The sequence below is a fragment of the Melospiza melodia genome, chromosome 8, assembly GCF_035770615.1.
Source record: "Melospiza melodia melodia isolate bMelMel2 chromosome 8, bMelMel2.pri, whole genome shotgun sequence".
NCBI classification, from domain to species: Eukaryota; Metazoa; Chordata; class Aves; order Passeriformes; family Passerellidae; genus Melospiza; species Melospiza melodia.
Genome location: NC_086201.1, coordinates 32,666,407 through 32,692,069, shown reverse-complemented (window position 1 = coordinate 32,692,069; position 25,663 = coordinate 32,666,407). Strand labels below are relative to the sequence as shown.

Genomic DNA, 25,663 nt, shown 5'->3' with positions numbered 1-25,663 from the left:
GAAGATTGTAATGCAGTCTTGAGTACAAGAATAATTGGGTTTTGTTTTTGTGGTGAAGAAACTGTTAATTTAAAAAATAATTAACTTATAATTAATAATTAATCAGGACTACCTTCTAGTAGTCCTGAAAGCATATCTATAGTGACAGGGAAATAAAAAAAAGAGAAAGCATCTTTTTAACTACAACATACACATAAACTACAATTATCATTTAATAAAAAGGAAAAATTACCCTGCAATACTACAAAAACGGAACCAAAAAATTTAACTTTGTATTTTCTTTCATGAGACTAGTACGCCAAGGTCTTAATTTCAACCAAAACAGAAAATAGAGCCCATTTTGGGAACCACCTTGCATGTCTCAAACCAGGATGAGAATTTACCACCTCCAAACTCATGGAAATGTGGTTTCTTACTTACATCCATGAACTGCCGCTGGTTTTTGAGCTGCTTTTCAAGCACTTCAATTTGCTGTTTTAATTCAGTAATCTCCAGTAACTTTGTAGCCAGGTCCTGGTTACTTTGCAGCTGCTCCTCTAGTTCCACCTCCAACACCTTCATCTGAGAGCGTAAATTGGAATGGTCCTTCTCTGCCTGACACTGAAGCTCAAGTTTCTCCTTTGACAAAAATTCTACTTCCTTGAGAAGACCTGAGTAAGAACACAAAAACAATAAAAGCTGTCAGTGAAGGGTACAAAAGTCAGGCATTTCAGATGAGATGAAATTTGGGTATTTTAGACAGCATCAAAACAAATAAAAAATATTTATTCCTGAGGTGGGTTGTAAGAGACATCCTATACTGCTCTACCCTAAATCCTTGCCACACTTCTGTCCCGAATCTCTCCTTAATTAAGAATTCTCAGTTCCTCTAAACTCTGATGCCAAGATCCTCCTGTACCCATCCAATATCCAGTCTTGGGCTGGTTTCTCCATGGCTCCTGCCTTGTGCCAAGCTGGACACTGCTGCTGCCCTCTATACTGGTGAGGCAGCACCCAGAGCATCTTTCCAGTGGCCACTGGTGCCCAGCCTGACCCTGAAGCCAGCTGCTTTGAAAAAACAAAGTTACTGTATTTCTCTGAACCTGAGTGAGGATTAAAAACCAAAGAAAAATCATGAAAGAAAATCATTCCAGCTCTCAGGTTATAAAGGGAGGAAAACACCTGGGGAAAAAAGATGGCACAAATTTTCCCTATGCAGACTGCAGAAGAGATACCAAAAAGGGAAATGTACATAGCTGAAATTGTTCAAGTTATCAAGAGTTAATTTACAGCTACAAATTGCATTTTCAGATGGATGCACTGAATACACTGTTTAGGAGACCAAAATTGAAGACTTTACTGTGACCATTCTTGGACAAAAGCTACTTCCATTGTGAATATAGTTAGTAAGCTGAGCATGAAAAGAAACCTATTTTGTATCAAAGCAAGGTCCTGCAAGAGCTCATGATTTTACTTTTCACATGTTCTATTACTTACCTCAAATGTTTTTGGTGACAAGTTAAAGGTAAGTCTGGGATGCAACATGGACCCTAAGAAAAGATCCAGCCCAATTTCCAGAATGGACAATTCCCTTTTCCCTTTTTGAAGTACGACCAATAAAACCCACATGATTTCTGACATAATGTCTTTACAAGCTGCTATTACAAAAAACTACCACAGCCTACCTACAACATTTTTCTAGGGCTTCATTATCCATGGATATTTAATGATTTCTAGACACTTGATACTAAGCAAAAAATGATTAATATTTCCATGTTCATGTATGAAAAGATATAAGTGTGACAGGCTTGGAATAATGCAACAATATTTACAGTACACATTGGGGAAAATGTCACCACAGTGAGGATAATGGAAAACCATGTGAAGAACCTGTGCATTCACTGGCTCTGGAAATCAAAATGCCAGACAAAGAGAAACAAGGAAAGTTTGGGACACAAACATGGACTACATGAGCTCCTGAGCTCCACAGCAATCCTGTTGTGGGTTACAGTTACACTCCAACTACATTTCACTCCAAGCACTAATTATAGCCCATGCAATAACCACAGAGCAGTCACTGTGCCACACTCCCTACTTTTTACTTTATTTTTAAATAATCACAAGTTCATTTGGTTGTGGATGTAACTCAGGCTCTGGCAGAATGCATGAAGTGAAGACTCTGCCCTAATTTCTCTCCCAGTCCCCTTGGAGCTGTATAGTACTTATCATCTATTATCTGCATCACATAATGCAACAGAAAAAAACCCACAAAACCCAACAATATCTGAATTCTATTAAGACTTCCAATCCCAGCCACAGCTGCATGACAGAGAGTGTCTACTGCCAAGAGAAGGGAATAATGTGAATAAAATAGCACTCTACAGTGTATTTACTAACACGGGGTGCAGAGAGGAGGGCAAGGTCAGGTGCTAGAGATATTTATGATGATGGAGATATTTGGTCACCCAAAGGAATTCAGACTGACCCTGAGAGAACAGAACTGGTATTTGGGAAAACAAGCACAAGAAATTTGCCTGCTATATCCTAACAAACATTGATGGCTTCATTTTAGCTTCCAGAGGAACACCAGTGCTTTATGAGGAACAAAATACTGATTAGATAACACTGACCTACACAGTCACCTCTTCAGACAGAAATGTAAATTAATTGAAAAAAATAATCAGGCAAGCAGATTTTACCTGGAAGCAGCAGTATTTCATAGAAAGCAGGTATCAAATTTTGGCAACCTCTAAACTTTCTGACAAATTTAAAAAAATTTTTAAGCACACGTTCCCCAAGTGTATAAATAGAATTTCAAGCAACACGCCAAGAGATCATCAGCTCACAGATTTGTTTCTTTGTAGAGACAAACCTATTTTATTAATGCTACTGCACATCATGCAATTCCCCTTGGAAAAGGCCCCAGCACACTCCTTCCCACTCCCCAGATCATCAGCAAATGCCAAGCTCCATTCCAAGAGAGTTTTCATTAGCAAGGCCATTCTACTCACATTAGTACTCCACATGAAAAACAGGAGATGTCAGCTTTTCAAGGAATAAGCCCATATCAATCAGCTCCAAGCAATATGATTTGTATTTATCACGTTTTCCACATACTACAAACAATTCCAAATCTGAGGAAAAGTACTACAGATGGCTGGGGTGGGGGAAAGGGGATGGATTTCAGGACTTGGCCCTTGCAGCAAAAGTAACTGTTCAAGTTCTAAGGAGCTGCTGGCAGGAGCTGGGCTGCAGCTCCTGGGAGAATGTCAATCCCAAAATACACCATAACCAACTCTGTTCTACAGAGGGCAGCAGCAAATTGCAGGACAGTGAGGTGGACACCAAAAATAGGTTAAATTAAAAATAGTGCTTGAGGGAGATCTGAATGGACAGAAGGAATAAAGATACAGTAATGGGTAAAAAAACTCAGTGGAGCTTTTTGACTCTAACAGGAATTTACCTACGTAAATTTTTCTTCACCTGAGTGATTTGGTTTACTCAGCTCACACTCTCTGGGGAAAAGAAAAAGTCCAAAAACAAGAGACAGTGAATATGCAAGAATCTATGAATATATACATGTGTATAAATAAAATGAATCTAAAAAACAATAGGAGAATTATATTTTGAGTAGGCCACAAAATAATCATGTCAACTATGAATTTATCAGATCTAAATGTTAGCCACTCAGGAGTTAACTATGCAAACTTCCGTAGGAAAAAACATTTCTTTCAATTTAGCATCTACAAATTTGACTACAGCACTTGACCTTCAAAATTAGTGCATAAATCTAAAGATCTTTCCTGCTTATTTCTGGTTTCTTTTTTGATTTCTTTACTAGCCTTCCCTACCATTCTGCTTTTTATTTTTTCATTCTGACCTACCAATCCATTCAGTTACATTTCGCTCATCTCCCTTAGATCTCCCTTCAACTCTTGCTGTACTTCTTTTAGCACAGTTTTTCATCACCTCAAATATTTTTCTTTTCCCCCTCCCTTGTTTAACTTAATTTACTCATTTTGACAGCTGACTTTGTATCACTAGAAGCTCACAACCAGCTTGCAACACACCCCATCCTCTAAAAAAAAAATGAAGCTGGCAAAAACAAAGACAATGGCACAATGCGCTTTAAGCCTGATAGCAGCAAAAAATATTTTTCACTTTAAATACACATTATTTAACTGAATATTGCTAATTTTGCATCACAGAAGTCATAGCTTTTTACGGCCAAGATACTTACAAACCCAGTAACCTGTCAGGCCTAATTATTAAGTACTATTCCTCATTGTTAAAGTAAAAGTTACCAATTCATTCAGTCAGCGTTACAGCAACACAGCAAGAAAAAAAATCCACACTTGTCATTACAAACCTGAACCTTCTTTTTGTGCTACATTAGCAACAGGGGCTCCTAGAAATCAAAACACAGACACATGGACAAGATGAATAGGGAGGGCATTGCGATCCATTTCATCTTCTAGACCACCAAAAACACATATAGAATACAGAGGAGTGTATGGAATACAGAGGAGTGCCAATCTTCAGGCATTTCATCTTTATCATGCTCCAAAGCTCCTGTAGACCTTGATCCATGTCTGTAGAGCTTTCTGCCTTTACAGGAAGACCCTCTCACCTGTGTACCAGTCTGAGCTGCTCATTAGGTCATCGAGCCAACTTCTGATCCATGACAGGAGGACACTACAAGGCGCCCTGACTGGAGAAAAATTTGTTTTGTGCTAAGAATGCTGTAACCCTCTACTCACCAAGAATTGCCTGCTCCTGGGTGAGCTCCTGGAAGCGCTCCCTCATGTTCTCCAGCTCCACAACAAGGCGACGCTCAGATTCCTCCTTCAGGTTTAAGGCCTCTTCCAACGCAGCTTTTTCTGCAACGTAGCCCTCAATAATGCCTGGAAGCCAAGTCAGAAAGCAAATAAAGCCATAGACAAACTCATCCACTGGGAAAAAGCAGCTTGAAAATATGACTAAATTTTTGCCAAACAATGGAAGGTGACATAAAAAGGAAGTAGTAAAGGATGATTTGTCTTTATACTGTAGCTAGGCTTTTGACTACCTTAAGGAATAAAACATACTAGTTAATGTATTCTAAGATTATCAAGATTCTATGAGGCTGACACATCACAAAGTATCTCCAAATCTGTAGGATTCAAACAGGGATCACTAAGCTTTGATGGCCTGGGATGAGCTTCCAACACATCCTCTGCTAAGAGCTGATGTTTCAAGAAACAATCCCCAAAAAGTAAGATCAAATGTTAGATTTAGAGCCCAAGAAACCCAGGAAACAGAAAGCACATGATAAACGTTGGGAGGAAGAAGCTGTGAGTAAATGACACTGCAATCCATTTCTTACCCTCTGCCTTATGGAGCTCCAGTGCCAGCTGGTTCTTGGCCTCACTCTCCTCACTGAGGCACTCCATCAGCTCCTGGTGCTGGCTCACCACCTGCGCCGTCTCGCGATTGCGGCGGCTGAACTCCTCCTCAAACTGGGCATGGTTTTCATGCATCTTCTCCAGCTGCAAGGGAAAAATTGTCCCAGCATCACACGTCAGATGCAAGGTAATAATACTAGAGACTTTGCAACAAACCCCTCAAAATTTTAATCAAATTTATGCATTAAGTTCCAAGTTTTGAACTTTCATTTTAGTACTAAGCTGACTTTACCCAACACCTCTGGACACTTGGGTGAATCCCTGCGCTTGCATAGCAGTATTTTTGCCACAAGTCTTGCTTAGGAACCTAAGTTTCTTCACTGTGCATAAAAAGAAATACCTCCCTGTCACAGACATGTTTTATGAAAAATCCTTTCCTTAGGATTTTTCCTCCTGAGAAGCTGAGAGGCCTCAGGAACAAAATATAAACAATGATAATCTGCTGCTGTGGAATGCAACAGGTGCATCTGTGATTGGTCTCAGGTGGCTGTTTTTAATTAATGGCCAATCACAGTGAGCCGGCTCAGACTCTCTATCCAAGACACAAGCCTTTGTTATCATTCCTTCTTTTTCTATTCTTAGCCAGCCTTCTGATTAAATCCTTTCTTTTAGTATAGTTTTAATATAATATAGATGATAAAATAATAAATCAAGCCTTCTGAAACATGGAGTCATCCTCGTCTCTTCCCTCATCCTTGGACCTCTGTGAACACCATCACACCTCCCTATTGGCTAAACAGCTTAACTTGACACTTACTGAGCCACTTGAAATTCAAAGCATCCTTACACTTAAATTCTTCAAGAGATTCAGTCATGTCTAATAGACAGTGAAGTCCATACATCATCAGGTTTCCAACGAACACCCCCAGCAAGCAAAGTATGCTGGATCACAGCTGATGAGGGTCACCTAGAACCCAGATCTGCCATGGCTTGGGCAAGTGCTTCAACCACAAGTTAGCTATGTATCAGTAGAAGCATCATCAGTACCTAAAAGTAAATTTACACACCTCATTCTAAGAGGCATTTTTGAAGATTGTGAATATAAATTTCACCAGACATCTCTGGGTTTCCCAAAATACCCAATGAGTAGGCTGATTTCAGACATGTTTTTCCCCTTCCCATCTTCTCTTCAATTAGGGACTTCCTTATCCAACAAACTAATTACTGTCACACTAAGTTAAATCCTCAGATGCATACAGTGCTTGTGAATCTACCCCACATGTGCAGTTTAGACATAGCAAAAGTCAGCATGGAATTAGTGCATTCATAAAAGAACTTCAGTAAGTGCATCTCCTTGTGTCACAATTAAAGCATATAATTACAAGGACATTTGTTTGCTGCTATCTACATACTGCCCAAGCATTCTGACATTGGACTGAGTTTTCCTGAACCTACTTATCAGTTTTTAAAAGGCATCAATGAGAAGTGTGATAAAAGACCCTCAAAAAAACTCCTGGTCTCCTGAAGTTACCAAATGAATTTAAATCCCAGTTTAAATTTAACTTAAGGTGACCAATCTATTGCCCTCCCACAGGATCTGTTAAAAGGTTAAAAATGCAGCCTGAAAACTGATTTCACATTTCCAGTGTTATACGCAAAATTACGGAATGGTTTGATTTGAAAGGGACTTTTAAAGACCAGTTAGTTCCAAACCCCTGCCCTGAGCAGGGACACCTTCCACCAGACTAGGGTGACTCTAGTTCACTTTTAAAAGATTAAAAGCTTTACTTGTTTAGTTGACTCTGTAACCAGTTCCAGAAGTCTCTCCACCGCAGTGCGCAAACGATGACAGATTTTCAGTATCGCTCCTTCACTCTCACACGCCAATTCTGGCTTTGCAAAAACACTTTCACATAAGTATTGGCTCAACTCAGACACTTCATCAGTCCCTGGAGACAGCTGGTTGTCTTCTGTGAGAGTCTCATCAAGCAGCTCCTCTACTGCAAACAAGGAAGCTATTGGAAAACACAGAAGAGTGACAGCTGGCCACAAAAGTGGCCACACAGATGACTGACATCAGGCAGTGACATGGACTTGGACATGCACCACAAGAAACTTGGACCCATCAACAATGCAGTGTTGAAAAATCATGAGGGTTTTCCACAAGGTTTTGCAATCTTGTGCTATACATCAGGACCAGGAACTCTGCTTTCACCAAGTCCATCTTTCTTGCCCCATGATCTATCCAAGCTTTTCAAACAACACTGTAGTAGTTGCACTATTAAAAGAATTAAACTGAGAGAACACTGGTAGACACTATCTTAAGTGTGGACCAGCTTTGAAAAACACAAACATTGCAAAAAGAGATATTCTCATCCATACAAAAGGCAGTTTTCAAGAATATGATATCTGCATCCAGGTTTGCTGATTTGTACTCACCCTTTACTAGGTGATGGTTTTCTTTGGCTTTGAAATACTGCATGAATCCCATTTCTTCCATAATACTCTGAGCTTCTTTAGAATCTCCAGAAGCCAGACTGTCATCAAGGCAAAGACCAATCTTGCTACAGATAAGGTCCTCAATAACTACTGTGGCCTTCACCACTTCCATCAGCAGTTTCAAAACGTGCTGATAAGATTCACGTAGTTTTTCCCTAGAACAAAAACATTTTGAACATTTGAAAAATTGCACACACTTGATTTGAAAGAGACTTTGAACCTACTCTAAGCCTGACAGTCTAAAATGGGTATCTGCCATGGTTGGGCAGTTATCAGTGAAGATCATTCAGTTGACTCACAAAAACCAGGTCATTTTTAAAGAGCTGGCACAGCTGATGCCTTGTCAAGGCTGACCTAGAGCAGATGCTGGGCAGAGTTAAAGAATAAAGTAGGGATTTATTAAAAGGCCTCAGTGGATCCATCTTGGGCAGCACAAGAGCCCAGCCAGGGCTACACTCAAGATGGGCCCAAAATGGTCATAAAATGAACAACTGGTCACAGGGTCTCTCACTTTTATAGGTTCTGGTGAATTTGCACATTGGAGTTCATTGTCCAATTACAGCTTTAGGTTATCAAGTCCCATCCTTCTTGTTTTTCTCTCTTCAGTCCATGTTGTTTGTGCTCTTGGGCCTAAAATTTCAATCATTTGTCCTTGGTCCCCAGCTAGAGAAGGAATTGTTTTGTCTCTCTACTCTGTGAAGGGAGCTCACCATCCCTTAATAAGAAGCTCAGAACTACACACTTAAGCAGCACAGAATCTGAAAAATATAAAAGCTAAAACTTCAGGCATCACAGCAAAGCACCTCTGTCATCTCCACAGGTAGATCACACTACAGCCACAATCATCTCAGCCTTCCATACCTGTGGAAGCACCAGCAAGGAAGACACTACTACAGTAGGAGGAGCAAGAAGTCTACTACTACAGTAGCAGTGACATCAAACAACTAGAGGGTGTTCTGGCAGACCTGACAACAAAACTTCTATTTATGAAAATGTTTCTATTCTATCTATTTCCATTTATGAAAGTATTTTAGTTTAAGATAAACACTAAGCCAGTTTCTGAAAGATGAGAGAGGGAATTCTAGAAGCTTATTCAACATGACAGCTTCTCTAATCCCCGTGACATGTCAAACCAATCCACTCCATCTGAAAGCCTCTTGGTCACAGAACCTCTCTCCAATTTTTTAGATTTCTCCAAGATTAGAGACAGTAGAAACCCCAAAACACCAAGGTCTTCATTACGCTGAAAGAAAAAGAGCAAGAAAAAACCCAACTTGCTCTTAATGTCAGAACAGCTTGATAATATAAAAAACCATCAAAATAATTTGCAAATAAAAACAATATATCAACCTCCAACACTACTATTGTGAGCTGGCTTAATTTTGCCTAGTTATTGATTTCTTTAAGAGAAGTGAGAAAACAAGCAAATAGAAAAGCACTAAGCATGATGTAACCAAAGATGAACAAACCTTTCCTCCTTGGAGTGCTCAATATCAGACCTCAGCAAGGCCAGCAAATTTTCTCCTTCTTGGTTTTCCCTGCCCAGCCACTGAAGAAGTGTCTTCAGTTCAGACTTGGTCTCCTCTATTTCATGCTTGAAAGAGGCCACTTCCTTTTCCAGCTGTGGAAGTACAGTGAATACACAACAAAGTCAACAATTTCCCCTAAACTTTGCTTTATAAACTCTACTTGAAAACAAGTTTCTAGAAAATTACTTCTCTCCTTGTATTTATTTTTTTCAGATTATATCTATATCAGATTAAAACATATGATTACATATAAATAAAAATACATATTTGTATGTGTATACCTACCCTCACCTCCAGATTCTGCTGCCAAACAAATTACTGCCTTTGTCAGAAACTCTGTCTCATCTGTAAACTAGCAAAGAAGTCAAAATATCTATTTGGGAGAAAACTGCCAAGACAGAAAAGCATTCTGTGCCCATGCCAACATTCTCCACCCTCACCAAGTCCTACAAGAAGAGCTTGAAAGAGTAAAGCATTCCCAGTCAGGAAATTCTCTGTGTTACTCTGTTTCCCCCTAGTCTAACATACCACAAGAATTATACCTTCAGTCTCTACACATATTGAGGCAGAGAGCCCTATGCAAAAATACAACCCTAAAATCACATTTAAAATCTAGTTTTAAAGTATTTTCTCCACACCTGGTTAATTATTGCTGCTCTTTCCTGCAGCTGGGCTGATAACATTTCTTGTTCCTTTTGGTGAGCAGCCTGTGCCTTCTCCCTCTCCTGAATCAATATTTGCTCCTTGTCATGTAGTGATGCCTTCTTTTCAGCTTCAAATTCTTCCTGCAGAAATCACATAGACTTGGATTTACTGAGAGAAGAAAAACCAAACACCACCACCATCCTCCAAAAAAACCCTCAAACATCCCTTGTATTTTTTCTGTATTCTTTAGAAGCACACATTTTGCCTCTCAGAATAATAAGTAGTAACTTACACATCAACACCTCAAAACAACAAAATTATGCTAAAACTGTGTTTAAAATCAAAAATAGTGTGGCCAGCAGAACCAGAGTAGTGACTGTCCCTCTGTACTCAGCACTGGTGAGGCACAATTTTATCTATGAACACTAATACACTCCAACGTGATGGCCACCTATTTTTGCATTGGCAAGTCAAGAAAACAGTTTTTCCCCATGGCAAGAAATAAGACTTCAGAGCAGAAGACCTGCAGTCACCTGAGCTGACACAGATCCTTTGCAGAAGACTGAGCCAGTCTGTGCCCCATGCTCTAGCAGGAAGGTAAAAATGGGCTGACACAAAGGGGTAGGATGACTTTCCTTGACCTAGAGCATGGCATTTGTGGACAAAATCTCTTAAGCAGCCTGCTTGTTCTTCTCAGAAACACTTAGGAGAGCACAGACAAATTCTGAATACCTCAAATCTGCCAGGGAGGCAGAGGGAAGACACCAAGGGAACAGGCTAGCATGAAGAGAACTGCATAAGCAGCACAGGGGAGTGGGAAGGGAAAGGCTTGCTGTAAAAACCTGTATCAGCCCACAGTACAGGTCAGTCTGACACTGCAAGGAGATCCAGCCAGTCTCTTCTGGGACAAAACACTGGTTAGCAAGTATATGAGGCAAAAAACCCAGCTGAATCCACAGACAGCTGCAACAGCAAGTGAAATTTCTGGTGTTGCAAATGCTAATTAAGGCAACATAAGAGAAAAAAGCAGGGATCATTTCTGGAGTTTCTGCACAACCCTCAGTCCAGTCCCAGCTTCTGGGGTTCAGCTGAGGACAGCAGTGCCAAATATACCTGTAGCAGCTTTTCAGGACACACTTGTGCCCTCTGTTTCCAAAGACAGCTGCACCAAGTAGAGAGAGGTCAAACACTGATCAGGACTACACAGAGGGGCAAAGGCAGGAAACGCGTTGAAAATGCTTATCATGATGTTTACCATGAAAGCAGAGATCAGCAACAAGAGTACCAACAAAGTATCTCACAGGCAGAGTTCACTGCCATCACACAGTTAGTAAAAGCTTAGATAATACTGAATATTTTGCCACATAGACACAGTATGTGCAGTAGATGTGGGATGATAGAAGGGCACAGTCTCTGCAGACACTAAGAAGAAAGTCTCAAATGACAAACTGAACGTGTACACAAGGAATGGTGCTTAGAGCATGCTCCACTGATTGTTTTGGTTCTGGCTGAAGGACACCTCACATCCAGTTCAGGACTTGAGGACAACCCTGAAGTAAAGACAATTGCTCACAGAACACTGCTTGATTTCCAATGCTGTTTTTCTAGTTCTAACATTGTGAAGCATGGGAGAGATCTCTCTCCGACTCCATTTCAGAGGCTGAAGAACAAAAATCTTACACCAAATGCTCTTTTTTCACTGAAACACTCCCAGTGCTTACTCAGAAGAGCGTTTTCACCAGAGCCTACCTTCAGCTGTGCAATCTGCTGTTCCAGCAGCAACTCTGACTGACACTTCAACAGCTCAATCTCCTCCTGGAACTGGAGCTGCTGCTTCAATTTTACCTCCTCAAACTGAGCCAGAAGAGCTGTTCTCACAGATTTTACTTCAGAAGCTGATGCAGAAGCATACAGCTGCAGACAAGGAAGGAATATAAAATATTTTAGCCATAGTGTTAGAATTAAGGAAAAATAAAACCAAATCCATCAAGCTAAACCAAATTCTGAAGGGTACATTCACAATCCTCAAGGTCATACAGGGCTGCTGTCTGTCACCATGCTGAGTATAGAAAAAAAAAAACAGTTGATAAAAATAGATAAGCAAGCAGGCATTAGGTATCAAGTATCTCCTGTATTCATGAGACCATCAGGTCAGACTAACAAAGTATTCCTGACTTACTCCTTCCAACAGACACTGCTCTAAAAGAAATTTAAAAAAATAGGGGAAACTGGGGGGAGAAATACAGGGAGAGCATATATTTTAAGATGTGATTTCCCTTATTCAAATGGGAGCAAGCATTACACATCTCTAATGCAATTATCCTGGGATACAATAGTCAAAGGTTTGAGACATTTTTGGTCATCTGAGGTTTCTTTCCTACTGTTTTCTCTAACAAGAGTCACTGTAGTCATCAGAACAGAAATCCTGTTTCTAGGATGATGTGCTTGAAGACTGAATGACCTAGAGAACCTCCCAGGAAACTAATGAAACTTCCTCCCCAGGCAATCTCTTCTTTGTAAATTATTTAAGAGTTATTAGGAACATTATCAAAAAGCACAAGTTAGCAATATTTTAATTGTGTTCTGTGGTTCTAGCTGGATAAAGCTCATTTTGTTTGTGACTTCTAACTATATGAGTGTAATATAACACCAGTAGGTCCTTGCATCTGCACAAGTCAGATTGTGTCTTCTTATTGTTAGCACTGTTAAAAAAATATTCCAAAACCATCTAGATGTACAGCCTTATTTCTAAGTTGAATAAAATGGAAATTTTTTAATGGTAAAACATGGATTGCTTTGGGTTTAGGTATTAGCAGCATTCTGACCTCTTGCTCTCGTTCATGCTGTGCTTTGAGTTTCCCCAGTTCTTCTTGCAGCTCCCTGGAGAACTGTTCCTTATGTTTCCTAATATCTGCCTCATGAAGCTCCTGAAGCTCTTGGAGTGCTTTCCTGTGCCTTTCCTCCATCTGCAACACTTGCTCACGTAACAGATCCAGAGCCAGACGTTTTTCCTCTTCCAGCAACTGCCTTTGGTTTCGAAGAGCTGTGTTCAGATCATCCTGTGTAAGCAGTAATTTAAGAAGGGGGAGGGAAAAAAAACAAGTACAATTATCTTTGCAACCCATTTGTGAAGCACATGTCCTGCTGTATCGAGGCTTTTAAAATAAACAGGAACAATATTGTTTCATGAAGGATGAGCATACATATATATAACATTCTCTAAAACATTTAAATGGGTTTATTTTTCTTATCTAACATAAGTTTTGTAAATCCTTACTTATTTGGAAAGATCTTTAGATTCCTAGAGATGTGACTTAACCTCCACAATTACATTTACTTTGGTCTAATCACTTTCTGAAGAATTACACAACAGCTCTACCAGGGAGAGAAGGTCTGAGCAACAAAATGGAGATCCTCCAATTTTAAACACATTAAAAGACACACCTCATTTGTGCCTTTTCCACAAATGATATAGAAAATTCGTTAGGCTGAGCATTTGGGGCAGGAATCAACAGATGGATTTAATTTTCAGCTGGGGTTTCCTGTTTCAGTTCATAATATGGCCCCACACAATGTGTCAGTGCTGGCACAAAGAGGTTGTGGAAATATCCCCTGGGAACAAAGGAAAAGGCGATCCCACACAATGTGTCATGAAATTTCACCTCCTATGCCAGGTTTTCTTTCTCACTCACCTTGTGAGCTTCCTCTGCTTCAAGAGCCATGGTTTTAAGCTTTTCCATATTAGCAGTAGCTAGCTCAATTTTCAAATTATTCTGGGAAAACTGAAGTTCCTCAGCATGCTTCAATTTCAGCATCTCAATCTCCCGAAGCAGTCGTGCCTGATGGATTTTATCCTGCTCTTGGAGCTGCTCCCTGTGCTGCAGCTGTAGCTTCTCCAGAGCCCTACAGTGCTCATCTCTTATGGTCTGAATTTCAGATAGGTAGGAAGACTCCAAGGAATCCAGATTTGATAAGTGCTTAACCTCCAGCTCATCGATTTGGGCCTGATGCTTTGCCTGTAGCTCAGCAACACAACTTTCAAGCTGAATCTGCTGTTTGCTTTCCAGTGCAGATTTAAGTGTCTCAATTTCAGCTTGGTGTTTTGCCTGTAAATCAGCTGTCAGAGACAAAATCTGCTGCTTATGCTTCTCCTCTAACTGCTGACTTTGGAGTTCCAGCTCATCCACATGTTTCTCTTTCAGCTTTTGGAGAAGAATCTCTTGCTCAGTCGTGAATTTCTGAGTCATTGCTTTGTGCTCCTCCATAAACCTGTATTATTTCCAAGAAAATTAAGAAAATATTGTCAAAAAAGTAACTTTTTTTCATTAATTGAGCTAATAAATAATAGCCCAAGGAAACTAAACAGACCTCACTTAGTCTCCACAAGTTTTACTTGATGCTTCACATGCAGAACTAAATTCAAAGTAAACCACAATGATGATTTCATAGCCACATAATTAAAGGTTTCTGCAATGTCACTTGGGAGTAGCTGGTTATTACTACAGAAACTGGCGTCCCTATTAACTTACAAATACAAAGAAATATATTTGAGAAGTAGCAATGTATACACCATGAGATACTGTCATGGTAGTACATCTCAAATGTGTTGTCTGCAAATAAATGAACTGTCATAACCAACACCTCTAAAAACATCTGGTAGAGACAGACATAAAACCACTGTGGAGGTCTATGTGGGACAGCTGGGGGCTCCTCCAAACCCAGCTGAGTTCTGCTTAAAACCTGATGCAGAAGACTTAGTATCTGAAGTACTGCCCTTTACTGCAATCAGTAACAACAGTATTTTTGCATGCAGACACCAATAACTAAAAAAAAAAAAGCAAACAGTTATCTAAAAATTAAGTTGCTGCTTTCAGTACTTTCTTACAGTCATTATTTCTCCAGTTCTGTTATGTGAACATATTTCTGGGGAGGAAGAACGGATCAATTTGAAGCAATGCATTCAAACACCAACAAGTGGTTGTTTACTTCCCTTACTTCACTTGAAACAACAGGTGTAGGAAGGGGAAGAAAAACAGGAGTTCCAGGCATGTAACCCAAAGTAAAGAATACCAAAGGGGGCCCCATCAACCTCAGCTTGTGCTAACCCTAATTCAATGGTTAGCACAAGCTTAATTCACCAGGAAAAGCTTGTTGACTTCAATTCCAATTGTTTAAAAACATTTAGAGAATTTTTCCACTGATATATCCTATTACACTTCTCTTTGAAGGCTGTTATTTGATTTCCAGCTTTGTTGTACTCCTAGCAGGCAAAACTTGACTACATTTTATTTGCTAGACTAGATGAAATTCCTTTACAGATAGTGCCATCAAGTGACTACCTTGCACTATCACTCATGAAGTCTAAAGTAAGACAAAGCAACTCTAACAATGAGTGAACTTCTAAGGGAAACTTACTTGTTTTGTGCTTCCAGGAGTTTCAGTGCACATTCTTCCTGCAGGCAGAGTGTGGCCTTTTCCATTTCTTTTGCCATGAGGGCTTTGGCTGCCTCCAGGTCAGCTTCATATTGCTGCTGAGCTTTCTGCACAGCCTGGGCACCTGCAAGGCTGTCCTCCAGCTGCTGCAAGTTGTTTTGCTGCTCCTTCACCAGCTTCTCCAGCTCCAGAATTTTGGCAGCTTGCTGATCTTGAAGTTGAATCATTTCAGCTTCACGGACTTCAAACTGTTTTTGTAAGTTCTGCTTCTCAGATTCTGCTCTGGTTTGCAGTTCTGTGTGCAATAGTGATAACTTCTCTTCTGCTAGGATTCTCTGGGCCTCACTTTCACATTGCCATTTCTTCTCTTTTTCTTTGTACATAGTCTCTATTTTCTGGACTTCTTCTCTTAATTCTTTTTTGTGATCCTCAGCAATTTTATATTTCACCTGTGAAGACAATTATTCAAAACCAAATTGAAGTGTGTGAACACTCTCAGGCATTTAAGGTCTTGAAAAGATTAAATTCTTGTATTGAACTAGTCGTTCCTAATGAAAGTAAGGCTGAAATGACCATTTTTAAACTGACATGGATTAAATTCAATGCATTATTAAGAATTAATTTGGGTTATGAAGATAAGAAAAAATTATGGCAGAATTCTAGAATTAATATGGTACTCTATGTTGATTTCTCTTGAGGTCACTTTTCTTTTCAGGAGTTCAACTTACACAGCTATGGGCATCTTAGGTGTTTCTATTAGGCATGAATGAAAATCCCTTCTAAACCTCTCCTTCTAAAAGCCACACCAAAAGAATGTAGCACAAAACGCAGAAGCCAAAGCAGCAAATGATTGCTCCATTAGAGAAAGCAAAAAAAGACTGTCTCTGGCTTTCTCCAACAGTTTCTAAGCCTGGAAAAAGACACATATCATATATCCATGCCTCTTTAAAAAGGGTGGAAAGGAGGACTTGATAAATAAGAGCTTCACCAATCTAATTCTCATAAGCATTCAAATATGGAGCAACTTAAGCAATGAATTAACATTTATTCCAAGTTTATCCTCAGCTGAAGCAGCTGATTTAACATGTAAGAGTGATGTTACTGTGTATGAATGTCTCAACTCTCAAACTCTGAGGTACAAGAGACACCCCAGAACAGAAGTGTATTCCAACATTTATGTCTATCCAGACAAGTCCATTTAAAGCTTTAGCTGCTATCTCCAAACCAGGGAGTTTCAAATTCAAGTGCTGCTTCTCCCTCCCTGGGCCTTCCCACCAGGCTGGAGCTTGCCCAACTCTACACAAAACAGTTCTGCAGTACAAATTACCTTTTCCATTTCTTCTTTCAGATGCTTTTCATTCTGCTCAGAAAAATCTTTCTGTTTTGTAAGCTCTTCCTTTAAGTGCCTTATTTCTTCTGAGAGCTCTGCAATGTGCTGTTTCTCAGAGTTGAAGAGAGAAAGCTTGGCTTTGTGCTCTTCCTCCAGCACAGACACTCGCTCAGCCACCTCCACCTCAACCTGGCGTGCTACATCTTGAACACTCTGCAGACACAGTTTGGTGATTTCTGGAAAGAAAAACAAAAAACCCAAGCCACACAATAAAATGACATGCTGGAACTTATTTTAACAGCTCCTATTGATGCATAGAAATAAAGCTGAAAGTTTTTGGCTGTGCAATTTATCAGTAGCCAAGCTAAACACAGGACAAGGAGAACCCCTTAGCTGGATGATTTTATACTCTGTTCCATTTTATCATCACCTCGGGAATTTACCACTATTAATACACACAGAATAGTCATAAAACCTGTGGCAGGACCTCCCTCCTTATCTGCAGCTGCCAGAGGAGTAGGATTTCTTTCTGGGCAATGTAATGGCAGATTTATGGAAGTTTTATCTCCTCTTTTGCACATCATATTTATAAAGGCATTTCCCCAGAAGTCAGATGGGACAAATCTCTGAACATTCTAATTTAAGGAGTTTTGACATCCTCTCAAGTATTAAAAATAAATAATTGAAGATAAGAAATCTAAGTGCAAATTAAAATAGCTCTACTAATCCTTTTAGCCAACATACTGTGGAACACAATTATAACCATGTGTGTTACATTAGCTAACTAAGTTATGTATTGTTAGTCCAAATGCTTGTATGACAGTGCCCTTCTAGGCATCAAAAATTAAACTTGATCAACTCCTTTTAGGAACTGCTCCACAGTTCTAGTAGTTTTTGCCACAGAATAAACAACTTCAGGTCACCACATCTTCAGAAGTGACCTCAATGTGCCCATAAGTGCTCAATGAAAGGGATTAACACATCTGTTAAACGTTCCCCAGAGTTTAGGGTAAACTAAAGTTGAAAACTTCCTCAGATAAGCCCATTTAAAGAAAAACATGAGCCACACAAGCAGCTCATTGTTTCCCTTCCAGTCTGTCAGGCCATCCTACCTTTAGACTGTTGCTCTGAAAGTTGGGCATGGAGCTGCTCATGCTCTAAACCATGCTTCCTTTTCAAGGCCTCAATTTCTGTTGCATATTTGTCTGACAGATCCATCTTCATTTTCATCAGGTCCTCTTCATACTGAAGTGCAAGGGAGGATCTCAAGGAGTCCAATTCATGCCTGTGTTGTTCTGTAAGTTGTAGCTGCAAACAGGCAAGTTCTTCCTACAGAAATAAAGGGTTAGGAAGAGATCTTTAGCTTCTAAGAAACCATGGTGAGAATCTTTCAATAAGAGAAAGCAAAATTCCTTTTCCAAACTCGTAGTCAATTTGAAACAAGTTGAGCAAAAGTGTTGAGATCTTCAGTTACAGCAAGGTGCATGAAAATAGAGGCATGAACGTAAGAGGGGCCAATTAGCATCTTGGCTTGAAGAGAACAAAGACAGGAACAATTACTAACAGCATGATAGAAAAGAGAAATTAATTCTGCACTGGTGCAGAACTGATAAATTCCTTACCCAGCACAGGATAACCCAAACAGCACATAAAATTACAGAGCACTGTTACAGCTGTTCTACTCTACAGCCTCACTGAGGCTGACAGCTATTTCAAGTTGGTAATTCACAACATTCTTGTCAAAAATAATTAAGCCCTACTAAACACCTATAATTAATTTTCTCTTTGCAAGACCTAGGAATTAGATATCAATTTTCATACAGGTAATGTAAAGAACAGTAGAACTTGAACTACATCAAAAATCTACCTGTTGTTGTTCCAGTTGTTGGTTTAGCTGATCAAGTGCAACACTTCTCTCTTTCTCAGCAGTCTCTTCAAAAAGTGTGACAGAAGACCTGAGAAAAGGGTTTGAAAGTTTAAGACTATGGTATGTCATGAATCAAGTGAAATTTACTTGATGATTTATGGTGTAGTAGGCAAAGTACTCAAAGTAGGCAAAGAGCCACTTTAACAACTGCTCGGGACTGGGCCATCACCTAATGCTCAATCCCAATAGATGCTAATATCATCTTTTATGCCAAAGAACAATAAAATGGAAGCATGCTGTCACAAAATGAAAGGAAAAAGAACAGATCACCTGCTGTCCCCTGCTTGATCTTGACTCATTTCCAACTCTGGCAGTGAAGAGTCCGTCAGCTCTTGTGGCCTTTGATGCAAAAAAGTCAATTCCTTTTTGTAGTTTTCTTCAGCAACACTTAACTTGTTTTCAAAATAAAGTCTCAGTTGTTCCAATTCAGCTTCATGCTCCCTGTTTCTCTGCTGAAGCTGCTGCTCAAACTCCTGTTTTAAACACTCTATTTCTTCTACCTGTGATGCTCGAGCCAGGAGCTGCTCTTTTAGCTCTGGAACAGAGGCAAAGCCAACACAAGCACTAAGAACACATCTCTTTAGGCCAAGTCATTCTGTGAAGATCAGGTTTATTTGCCAAGTGTCAGTGGTTTAGGAATGGTATTGTCCCATTATTTTTCCACTGAAAACACCACAAGCCACTCCTTTCTCAATGGGACTCACAAAAGGCAGGGATCATAGGTTGAGGTAAGAACCATTTACTGGAAATAGCAATGAAACAGGAAAAATCAACTTCTGACAGACAAAAATTCCTTCCTCAGAAGACATTCTCAGTTACACTGCATTCAGAGAAACCATCCTCATGCTAAGAATCAAAATCACCAACCCACTGCTATAGCTCTCCTCATTTTCTTGCAGTCCAGGACTAGGCTGGCAACAAGCAGAGCCCTGCATTGCTGCTCAATCTTCACACCTCCTTGCTGTTGCAGCACCCAGAAGCAATAAATTACTCAAGAACATTTAATTTGCTCCAGGCAAAACTACCCAAACAAAACCAAATTGAGCATAAACTTTGCAGAAAACCAAAAATGAGAGGAAGGAAAACAAAATGATACTTGAATGATGGTTTGCTACCCATCATGTGCTCAGAGGCTGAACTGACTGCATTAAAAGAAACAGCCAATGTAACAGGAATGCAGTAAAAAGCAGCTACCAAGGCTGGTTCAGCAAGCTGCCCTCCTTCCAGAGAGTGACAACTGCATCCTTTTCCTTAGCCCTCTGGGAGATTTATTCCCCACCTGCTGTATTAAAGCAGCAGTAGCATTTAGGTAAGTTAAAAGGTAGGAAAAAAGGGAAAAAAACTTCAAGAGATAAGCTTTCCCAATAGCTCAAGTCTCCAAAAAATTCAAGTTAGTTAAATCCCCAAAGAATCAACTGAACAGGGAAATACATTTCAAGAAGAAGGAATTTTGAGAAGTTCCTTGAAAAGAAACAACTTGCCTGGAGAAAAGCAGTTGCTTATGTTACACAAGAGAAACTTAAGAAAAGTTGATGGAAACAGATGATGCCATCCAGGAGCAACACAACTGATTGTCACAAAGTGGTTTTGTGTAGCAAACCAGAAAATGCATCTGTGGCATGAAAAAATGCTCAAAATGACAACGTCAACAGAAAGAGTAAGAGAAGAAATAAGTGTTCAAGGCCAGGTTGGATGGGGCTTGGATAGTGGAAGGTATCCTTGCCTATGGCTGGGGTTGGAATGAGGTGATCTTTAGGGTGCCTTCCCCCCAGACCACTCCATGATTCTGTGAAGTCCATGGTTCAAGCCTGCTTCCAAGGAAGGAAGAAGTTGACAGGCACAGGGACCAGAGGAATCAAATGACAAGAAGGGACAAGTGACACCACCAAAGTGATAGGCAAGGCAAGTTTAATCTGACATAGGGAGGTTCTGCCTAACCAGCAAAGTCTACCAGCACAAAATTAACCCAAAAAAAAAGTTTCATTGTTTTGAACTGGCATGGCATTCTTACACCAGAGCAGCAATCCATCATGCAGCTGCTATGGTTTGAATCCCACCATCAACCCAAATGCATGGTCAAATAAATCAGCACTCAAATGAGGAGCAGCAGAGCAAAACAAAACACCTTTAAGATCTCACACACCAAGAAATCCTCACCTGGACCATGGGCCTGCATTCTGGTCTCACCACCTTGATGAAAGATGAAAGCAGAAAGGGTCCAAAGAATGGGATTGTGAGTGGTTAGAAACATAGAAAAACATGTGAAATGCTAGAGATTAGAGCTACAGAGAAGAATTCAAGCCAATACTATGAAATGCTATGTACTGTAATTCTGTAATACCAAAACAACAAGATGAAACAGTCAAGGTAAAGTCTGCCTAACAGAAAAAACTACTTATTTCATGTATGACCAAACCAAACCCTAATACAGCTCAAAAGCTACCTAAAGTTATATTATTCAGAAAATCTGGAACAGGATTTGAAGTATCTTACATGTGTCTTCTGTTCTAACTACCCCAGCAGAACTCAAGAACCTCATTTTAGAGTCTCAACACAAGAACACTGGCAGAGTCATGGTCCTAGGTTTTCTATTTCCACAGAAGTTCTTCAATGTGTTACACATGTCTGTGCACACACATCTAAGACATGTTATATTTTATGTCAGAAGTGCATGTCATCTCCAACCACTACACTGCAAAACAGGCTGTTTTATTTAATACACCTGGCTCTTGAAACAGAAATACAAATAGGAGCATGCTATTGCACTGACCAGCATTTTCTCCAGTTTTTAATTACATGATAGTTAATTTGACATTTCAATGAAAAACCTTTCATTTTCATGAAATATTTTTATAGTGTGCAGGAATGGAGTGAGAAGGGAAAGCAAAAGCACAGGAGTAAGCTTTCCCCCCACAGTCACACCGTGCTTTTTCACACTGCAGAACCTGTTATCTGACACCAACTCACAACCTACAGACAGATCACTGGGCTACAACCCACTGACACTGTGGCCTTCCTGTGTGTTTCTGGTAAAACAGCTAAAAGCATTTTGTGTCAATCATGTGTCCTTCTGTATGAAGAAGAGGCAAAAAAATCAAATAAAATGTGTCAGTTATGAACATACCACTTAGCTCTTGTCGATTTGCTCGGGTGCTGTCAAGCTGAGACCAAAGCTGCCTCATTTCTTCTTGTGACTGAACCTTGAGTTGCTCATGCTTGACCTGAAGCTGGTCCAGCTACAAAAAAAAACATGTTAAAACCAAAAAAAAACAAACACCCCACCACAACTTGTTAAACAATTTTGTTCTCAGGGCTTATTTTACACTCAAGAGACACTTCTGTCAGAACTAGGTGGAAACAGTGACAACACCACTCAGCTCCTGACAGTATCAGAGATACTGAGGAGCAGCATCTCAACTCTTACACCCACTCCTCTGAGAGAGAAGAATTTGTTCCTGATGCCATAAGTATCTCCACTGGCAAAAAAAAAATAAGGCATTAGCCAGATAAAAATAAAATATGAGAACCATAAATTTAGGAATATAAATATAGCTAAAGAGATGGCACAAAATGGCACAAAGGCAACTGCATTCCAAAGGTTTTGAACTCCTATGGAAACTCCCAGAGTATTTACCTGCTTCATGATGCATTTTGCTTTTCCAATAACATCTTTAAATACAAACAGATCACCCAAATGATATGGTCTAGTCTATGGTCTAGTTTTTGTTATATAAAGAGAAATCAGCTACTCTAAACTGCTCAAGAAATGTCACTTACCTCCTTCTGAAGATCCTGTTCTTTTTCTTGGCTTTTCATCTTTATGTCTTCTAGGAGTTGATTATGTTCAGCCTGCAGCTGTTCTTGTAACTTTGAGATGGCTAACTGGTGTTGCCTCTCCAATTCTATACATTTCACTAAAATGAAAAATTAGTTCTGTTACTCCCTCATCCCGGTTAATGAATAACCTGTACAACTTCTGTGCAACAAAACCAGAAATGAATTGTCTCTAGCTTCAGTACAAGCTTTCAGGGAATCACAGAAATGCTTGAACAGTAAAGTATTTGCAAGTCAAATATTTCCATGCACTGCTTTGTTGTTCTCTGCATCCCACACTGTTAGTTAGCCAAGAGACAACCATTTGTTCCATTAAGCCTTAACTATCCACAATCCAAATGCAATTTTTTGTTAGAAAAAGCTTTTATTAATATAAACCACAATTTTGATTAACTCAGCAACTGTCAGAACAGGATTTCAGATGGGAGCAAAACAGCACCTCCCTTTAATATTCACCTTTCATCTCTGTGGAAGTTGAAATGCAACAATGCTACCCAGGTTTTAAATAATTTTTCATTTACAGCTTTGTCCAGACAGTCTCATACCACTGTCCCAGTTTTAAATAAGGCCACATAAATACAGCTTGTATTTGTTTTTATACATGTTGTAAAATCTATGAGTCTGTTCAATAAAACAGCTGCCTCCCAGAGCATGATACTTACTTTTAGACTGTACATTCTCAACAGAAAGAAGCCCCAGCTCTGCTCTGACTTTTTCCAGATCCATTTCCAGAGATTTCTGCAGTGCAATCATCTCAGCCTGATGTTTTCCACACAGCTCCTCACACACACTTTGTAAACGTCTATCAGACTCCAATTCCCAGTCTCTTTTGAGAGTCTAAGAGAGTAAAACATGCATTATATTAAAGCAAACATGTTTAGTACATTAATGATTCTTTTTCTCCATTTATTTGTCCTTTGCAATAAATCTGTAGCAGATCTGGGACTTGTACCAGCTCTTGTTTTCTGAAAGGACCTTTCTTTTTTTCTTGTATAAAGAACAGAATTTGTACCTCTAATGCCTGGACATGTGTCTCTTCCATTTCCAATTCTATTTTCTTTCTCTGGTCAACTGTGAAATAAAACACTTATTAATAAATTTACATAAAATAGTGTTAAATAGTAAGTAGAAATATGAATGAGATTACAATTTTCAACATCAAACTCAGGACTTAAATGAGCAGGCATAGAGCAGGGTAAGATGCTGGGTTCTAGCCACACCTGCTGTTATGTTCTATTCCATTTCATTTTAGAAAACAAGCCTTCTAGAACTTAGAACTGCAAAGACAACTCAGAAAGTAAAGTTCAATTTAATTAGTAAAGGCTGCTTAAGTCTACAGAGAATATGATACTAAAAACTAAAGATATAAAGGAATACTAATGTCATTTTAACATTTCACTGCACACCACCATGAGCACAGAATCTCCAGAAAGACAGGAGTAGCATGCAGCAGCAGCAGGTAGAAAACTTCAAAATTTCTTCTACAAATGTCTAGTAAAAAAGACTGCAAGACAGATGCCACTCTCTGCTCAGTTATCACTGACACCAACAGATTCTTCCTTTCAAGTTCTCCCCTGATTAATTCCAGCCTCTTGTTTGGCCCCTTTTTTGAATTGAAGGAACCCTGTAAAGGCCTATCAGCCACATTACCTAGATTTATTTATAATTAATAGTTTATGATATGCAGGCTTTATTTCAAGTCTTTCCATGGGAAAGAAAAACTTAAACTGGCATTAAGTTACAATAGTAAAACACAATTTAAGAGCACTGATATTAAGAACTGCATCTTGACCTCCTCCTGCTCACAGATCCCACTGTGCTGTCACTTCACTGCACTACTGGTGGTAACAAATGGTTTCCTACTTTTAGGTCAAAAAGGGACACCCTTAAACATTTTCTTTCTCTTAGGGAAGGACAACTAGAGGAATGGTTTCTAAACCTTATTGCAGAGCTCAGAAGGGTGTGATGAGCAGTGCAGAGTCTGGCTGGAGGCCTGCAACTAGCAATGGTCCCCATGGATCCATGTAAATACAAGGAAAAAGTTCTTTACTGTGAGGGTGACAGAGCCCTGTACCAGGCTGCCCAGAGAGGCTGTGGAGCCTTTTGATCTGCAGATACTCAAAACACGCCTGGACATAATCCTGTGCAAACTGCTCTGGGTGAACCTGCACTAGTAGGGGGTTTGATGATCTCCAGAGAGCCCTTCCACCCCAACCAGCCTGTGATTCTGTAAACTTCTCCTCCAGAAATTCCTCAAGCTCTGCCATAGAGGTTAAAAATGGTCTGACCTGCATAGAGGGAAATTTCCCAAGCAATGCCAAGAGCATCATCAGTAGGCCTTCAATACTGAGGTGCAATTGCCTTCTTGCTTATGCCAAAACACAGTCTCATATGAAGTGCAGCTCCAAGGACACCCAGCTACAGGTTCTCACTGAGCCTTTCAGCCCCTTCCTAACACTGACAGGGTAAACCAGGAAGCATTCACACATTTTCTCACAAAGACAACCAAGTGCTGACGTAGGGCAAGAAAAACCCTGACAAAACAAAAGGGCTAAGAGCTCTACTCTCTGCACTGAACAAGTTCTTTAAGAGAGCTTGGTGAAAAGCCTCCTGCTGAAAGAAAGTAGTTCAGTTTAGCACTAATTTGCAGATGAAGAACAATTAAACCAAGGTCTGCACAGCTTCATTTTCATAAATCAAACATGCACTCTGGCACATGGCAGTCCTGCCCACTTTAGAGGTAACACCAGCTGTCACTCACAGGCCAGCTCTACACCAAGACAGGAACCTGTGCAGGAAGAAAACACTTATTCCCCACTTTCAATACCTAGCTCTTGCTGATACTTGGACTTAAGGTCTTCTTTTTCCTTCAGACACTGCTCTTTGATCCTCTCCCACTCCAGCTGGTGGCGGCTCTGCAGAATGGCGACCTCCTGAGCACGTTTGTCATTGAGCATCTCCCGCAGCTCCATGAGGGCAGTCTCCTTCTCTTTCCTCAAGTTGGACTGTGTAAGCTCCAGCTGAGAGGTGTGCATATTGTTTAAGGTCAGGCGTAAAGCTTCCAGTTCAAGGCTGTGCAGTGTCTGCAGTGGAGTAAAAAAGG

At 39.9% G+C, this 25,663-nt stretch overlaps 1 protein-coding gene across 11 annotated transcripts in view; it reads right to left on the bottom strand.

Moving 5' to 3' along the window:
- The window catches only part of PCNT (pericentrin), a 70,164-nt gene that overhangs the window by 29,112 nt on the left and 15,389 nt on the right, over positions 1 to 25,663 (bottom strand). For 6 of the 11 annotated variants that reach the window (XM_063162574.1, XM_063162575.1, XM_063162584.1 and 3 more), the window contains 21 exons: positions 25,388 to 25,643; positions 23,573 to 23,631; positions 23,223 to 23,397; positions 22,504 to 22,640; positions 21,851 to 21,962; positions 20,884 to 20,916; positions 18,997 to 19,261; positions 18,667 to 18,754; positions 17,912 to 18,128; positions 16,797 to 17,035; positions 15,452 to 15,918; positions 13,729 to 14,305; positions 12,862 to 13,095; positions 11,786 to 11,950; positions 10,030 to 10,176; positions 9,332 to 9,483; positions 7,803 to 8,017; positions 7,152 to 7,378; positions 5,345 to 5,507; positions 4,740 to 4,883; positions 421 to 650 (listed from right to left, as the gene is read on the bottom strand). In XM_063162574.1, the coding sequence (XP_063018644.1) occupies positions 421 to 650; positions 4,740 to 4,883; positions 5,345 to 5,507; positions 7,152 to 7,378; positions 7,803 to 8,017; positions 9,332 to 9,483; positions 10,030 to 10,176; positions 11,786 to 11,950; positions 12,862 to 13,095; positions 13,729 to 14,305; positions 15,452 to 15,918; positions 16,797 to 17,035; positions 17,912 to 18,128; positions 18,667 to 18,754; positions 18,997 to 19,261; positions 20,884 to 20,916; positions 21,851 to 21,962; positions 22,504 to 22,640; positions 23,223 to 23,397; positions 23,573 to 23,631; positions 25,388 to 25,643 (4,302 nt within the window). The remainder of the gene's footprint in view (positions 1 to 420; positions 651 to 4,739; positions 4,884 to 5,344; positions 5,508 to 7,151; positions 7,379 to 7,802; positions 8,018 to 9,331; positions 9,484 to 10,029; positions 10,177 to 11,785; positions 11,951 to 12,861; positions 13,096 to 13,728; positions 14,306 to 15,451; positions 15,919 to 16,796; positions 17,036 to 17,911; positions 18,129 to 18,666; positions 18,755 to 18,996; positions 19,262 to 20,883; positions 20,917 to 21,850; positions 21,963 to 22,503; positions 22,641 to 23,222; positions 23,398 to 23,572; positions 23,632 to 25,387; positions 25,644 to 25,663) is intronic. The other 5 variants (XM_063162576.1, XM_063162577.1, XM_063162581.1 and 2 more) reach the window with 5 other exon arrangements.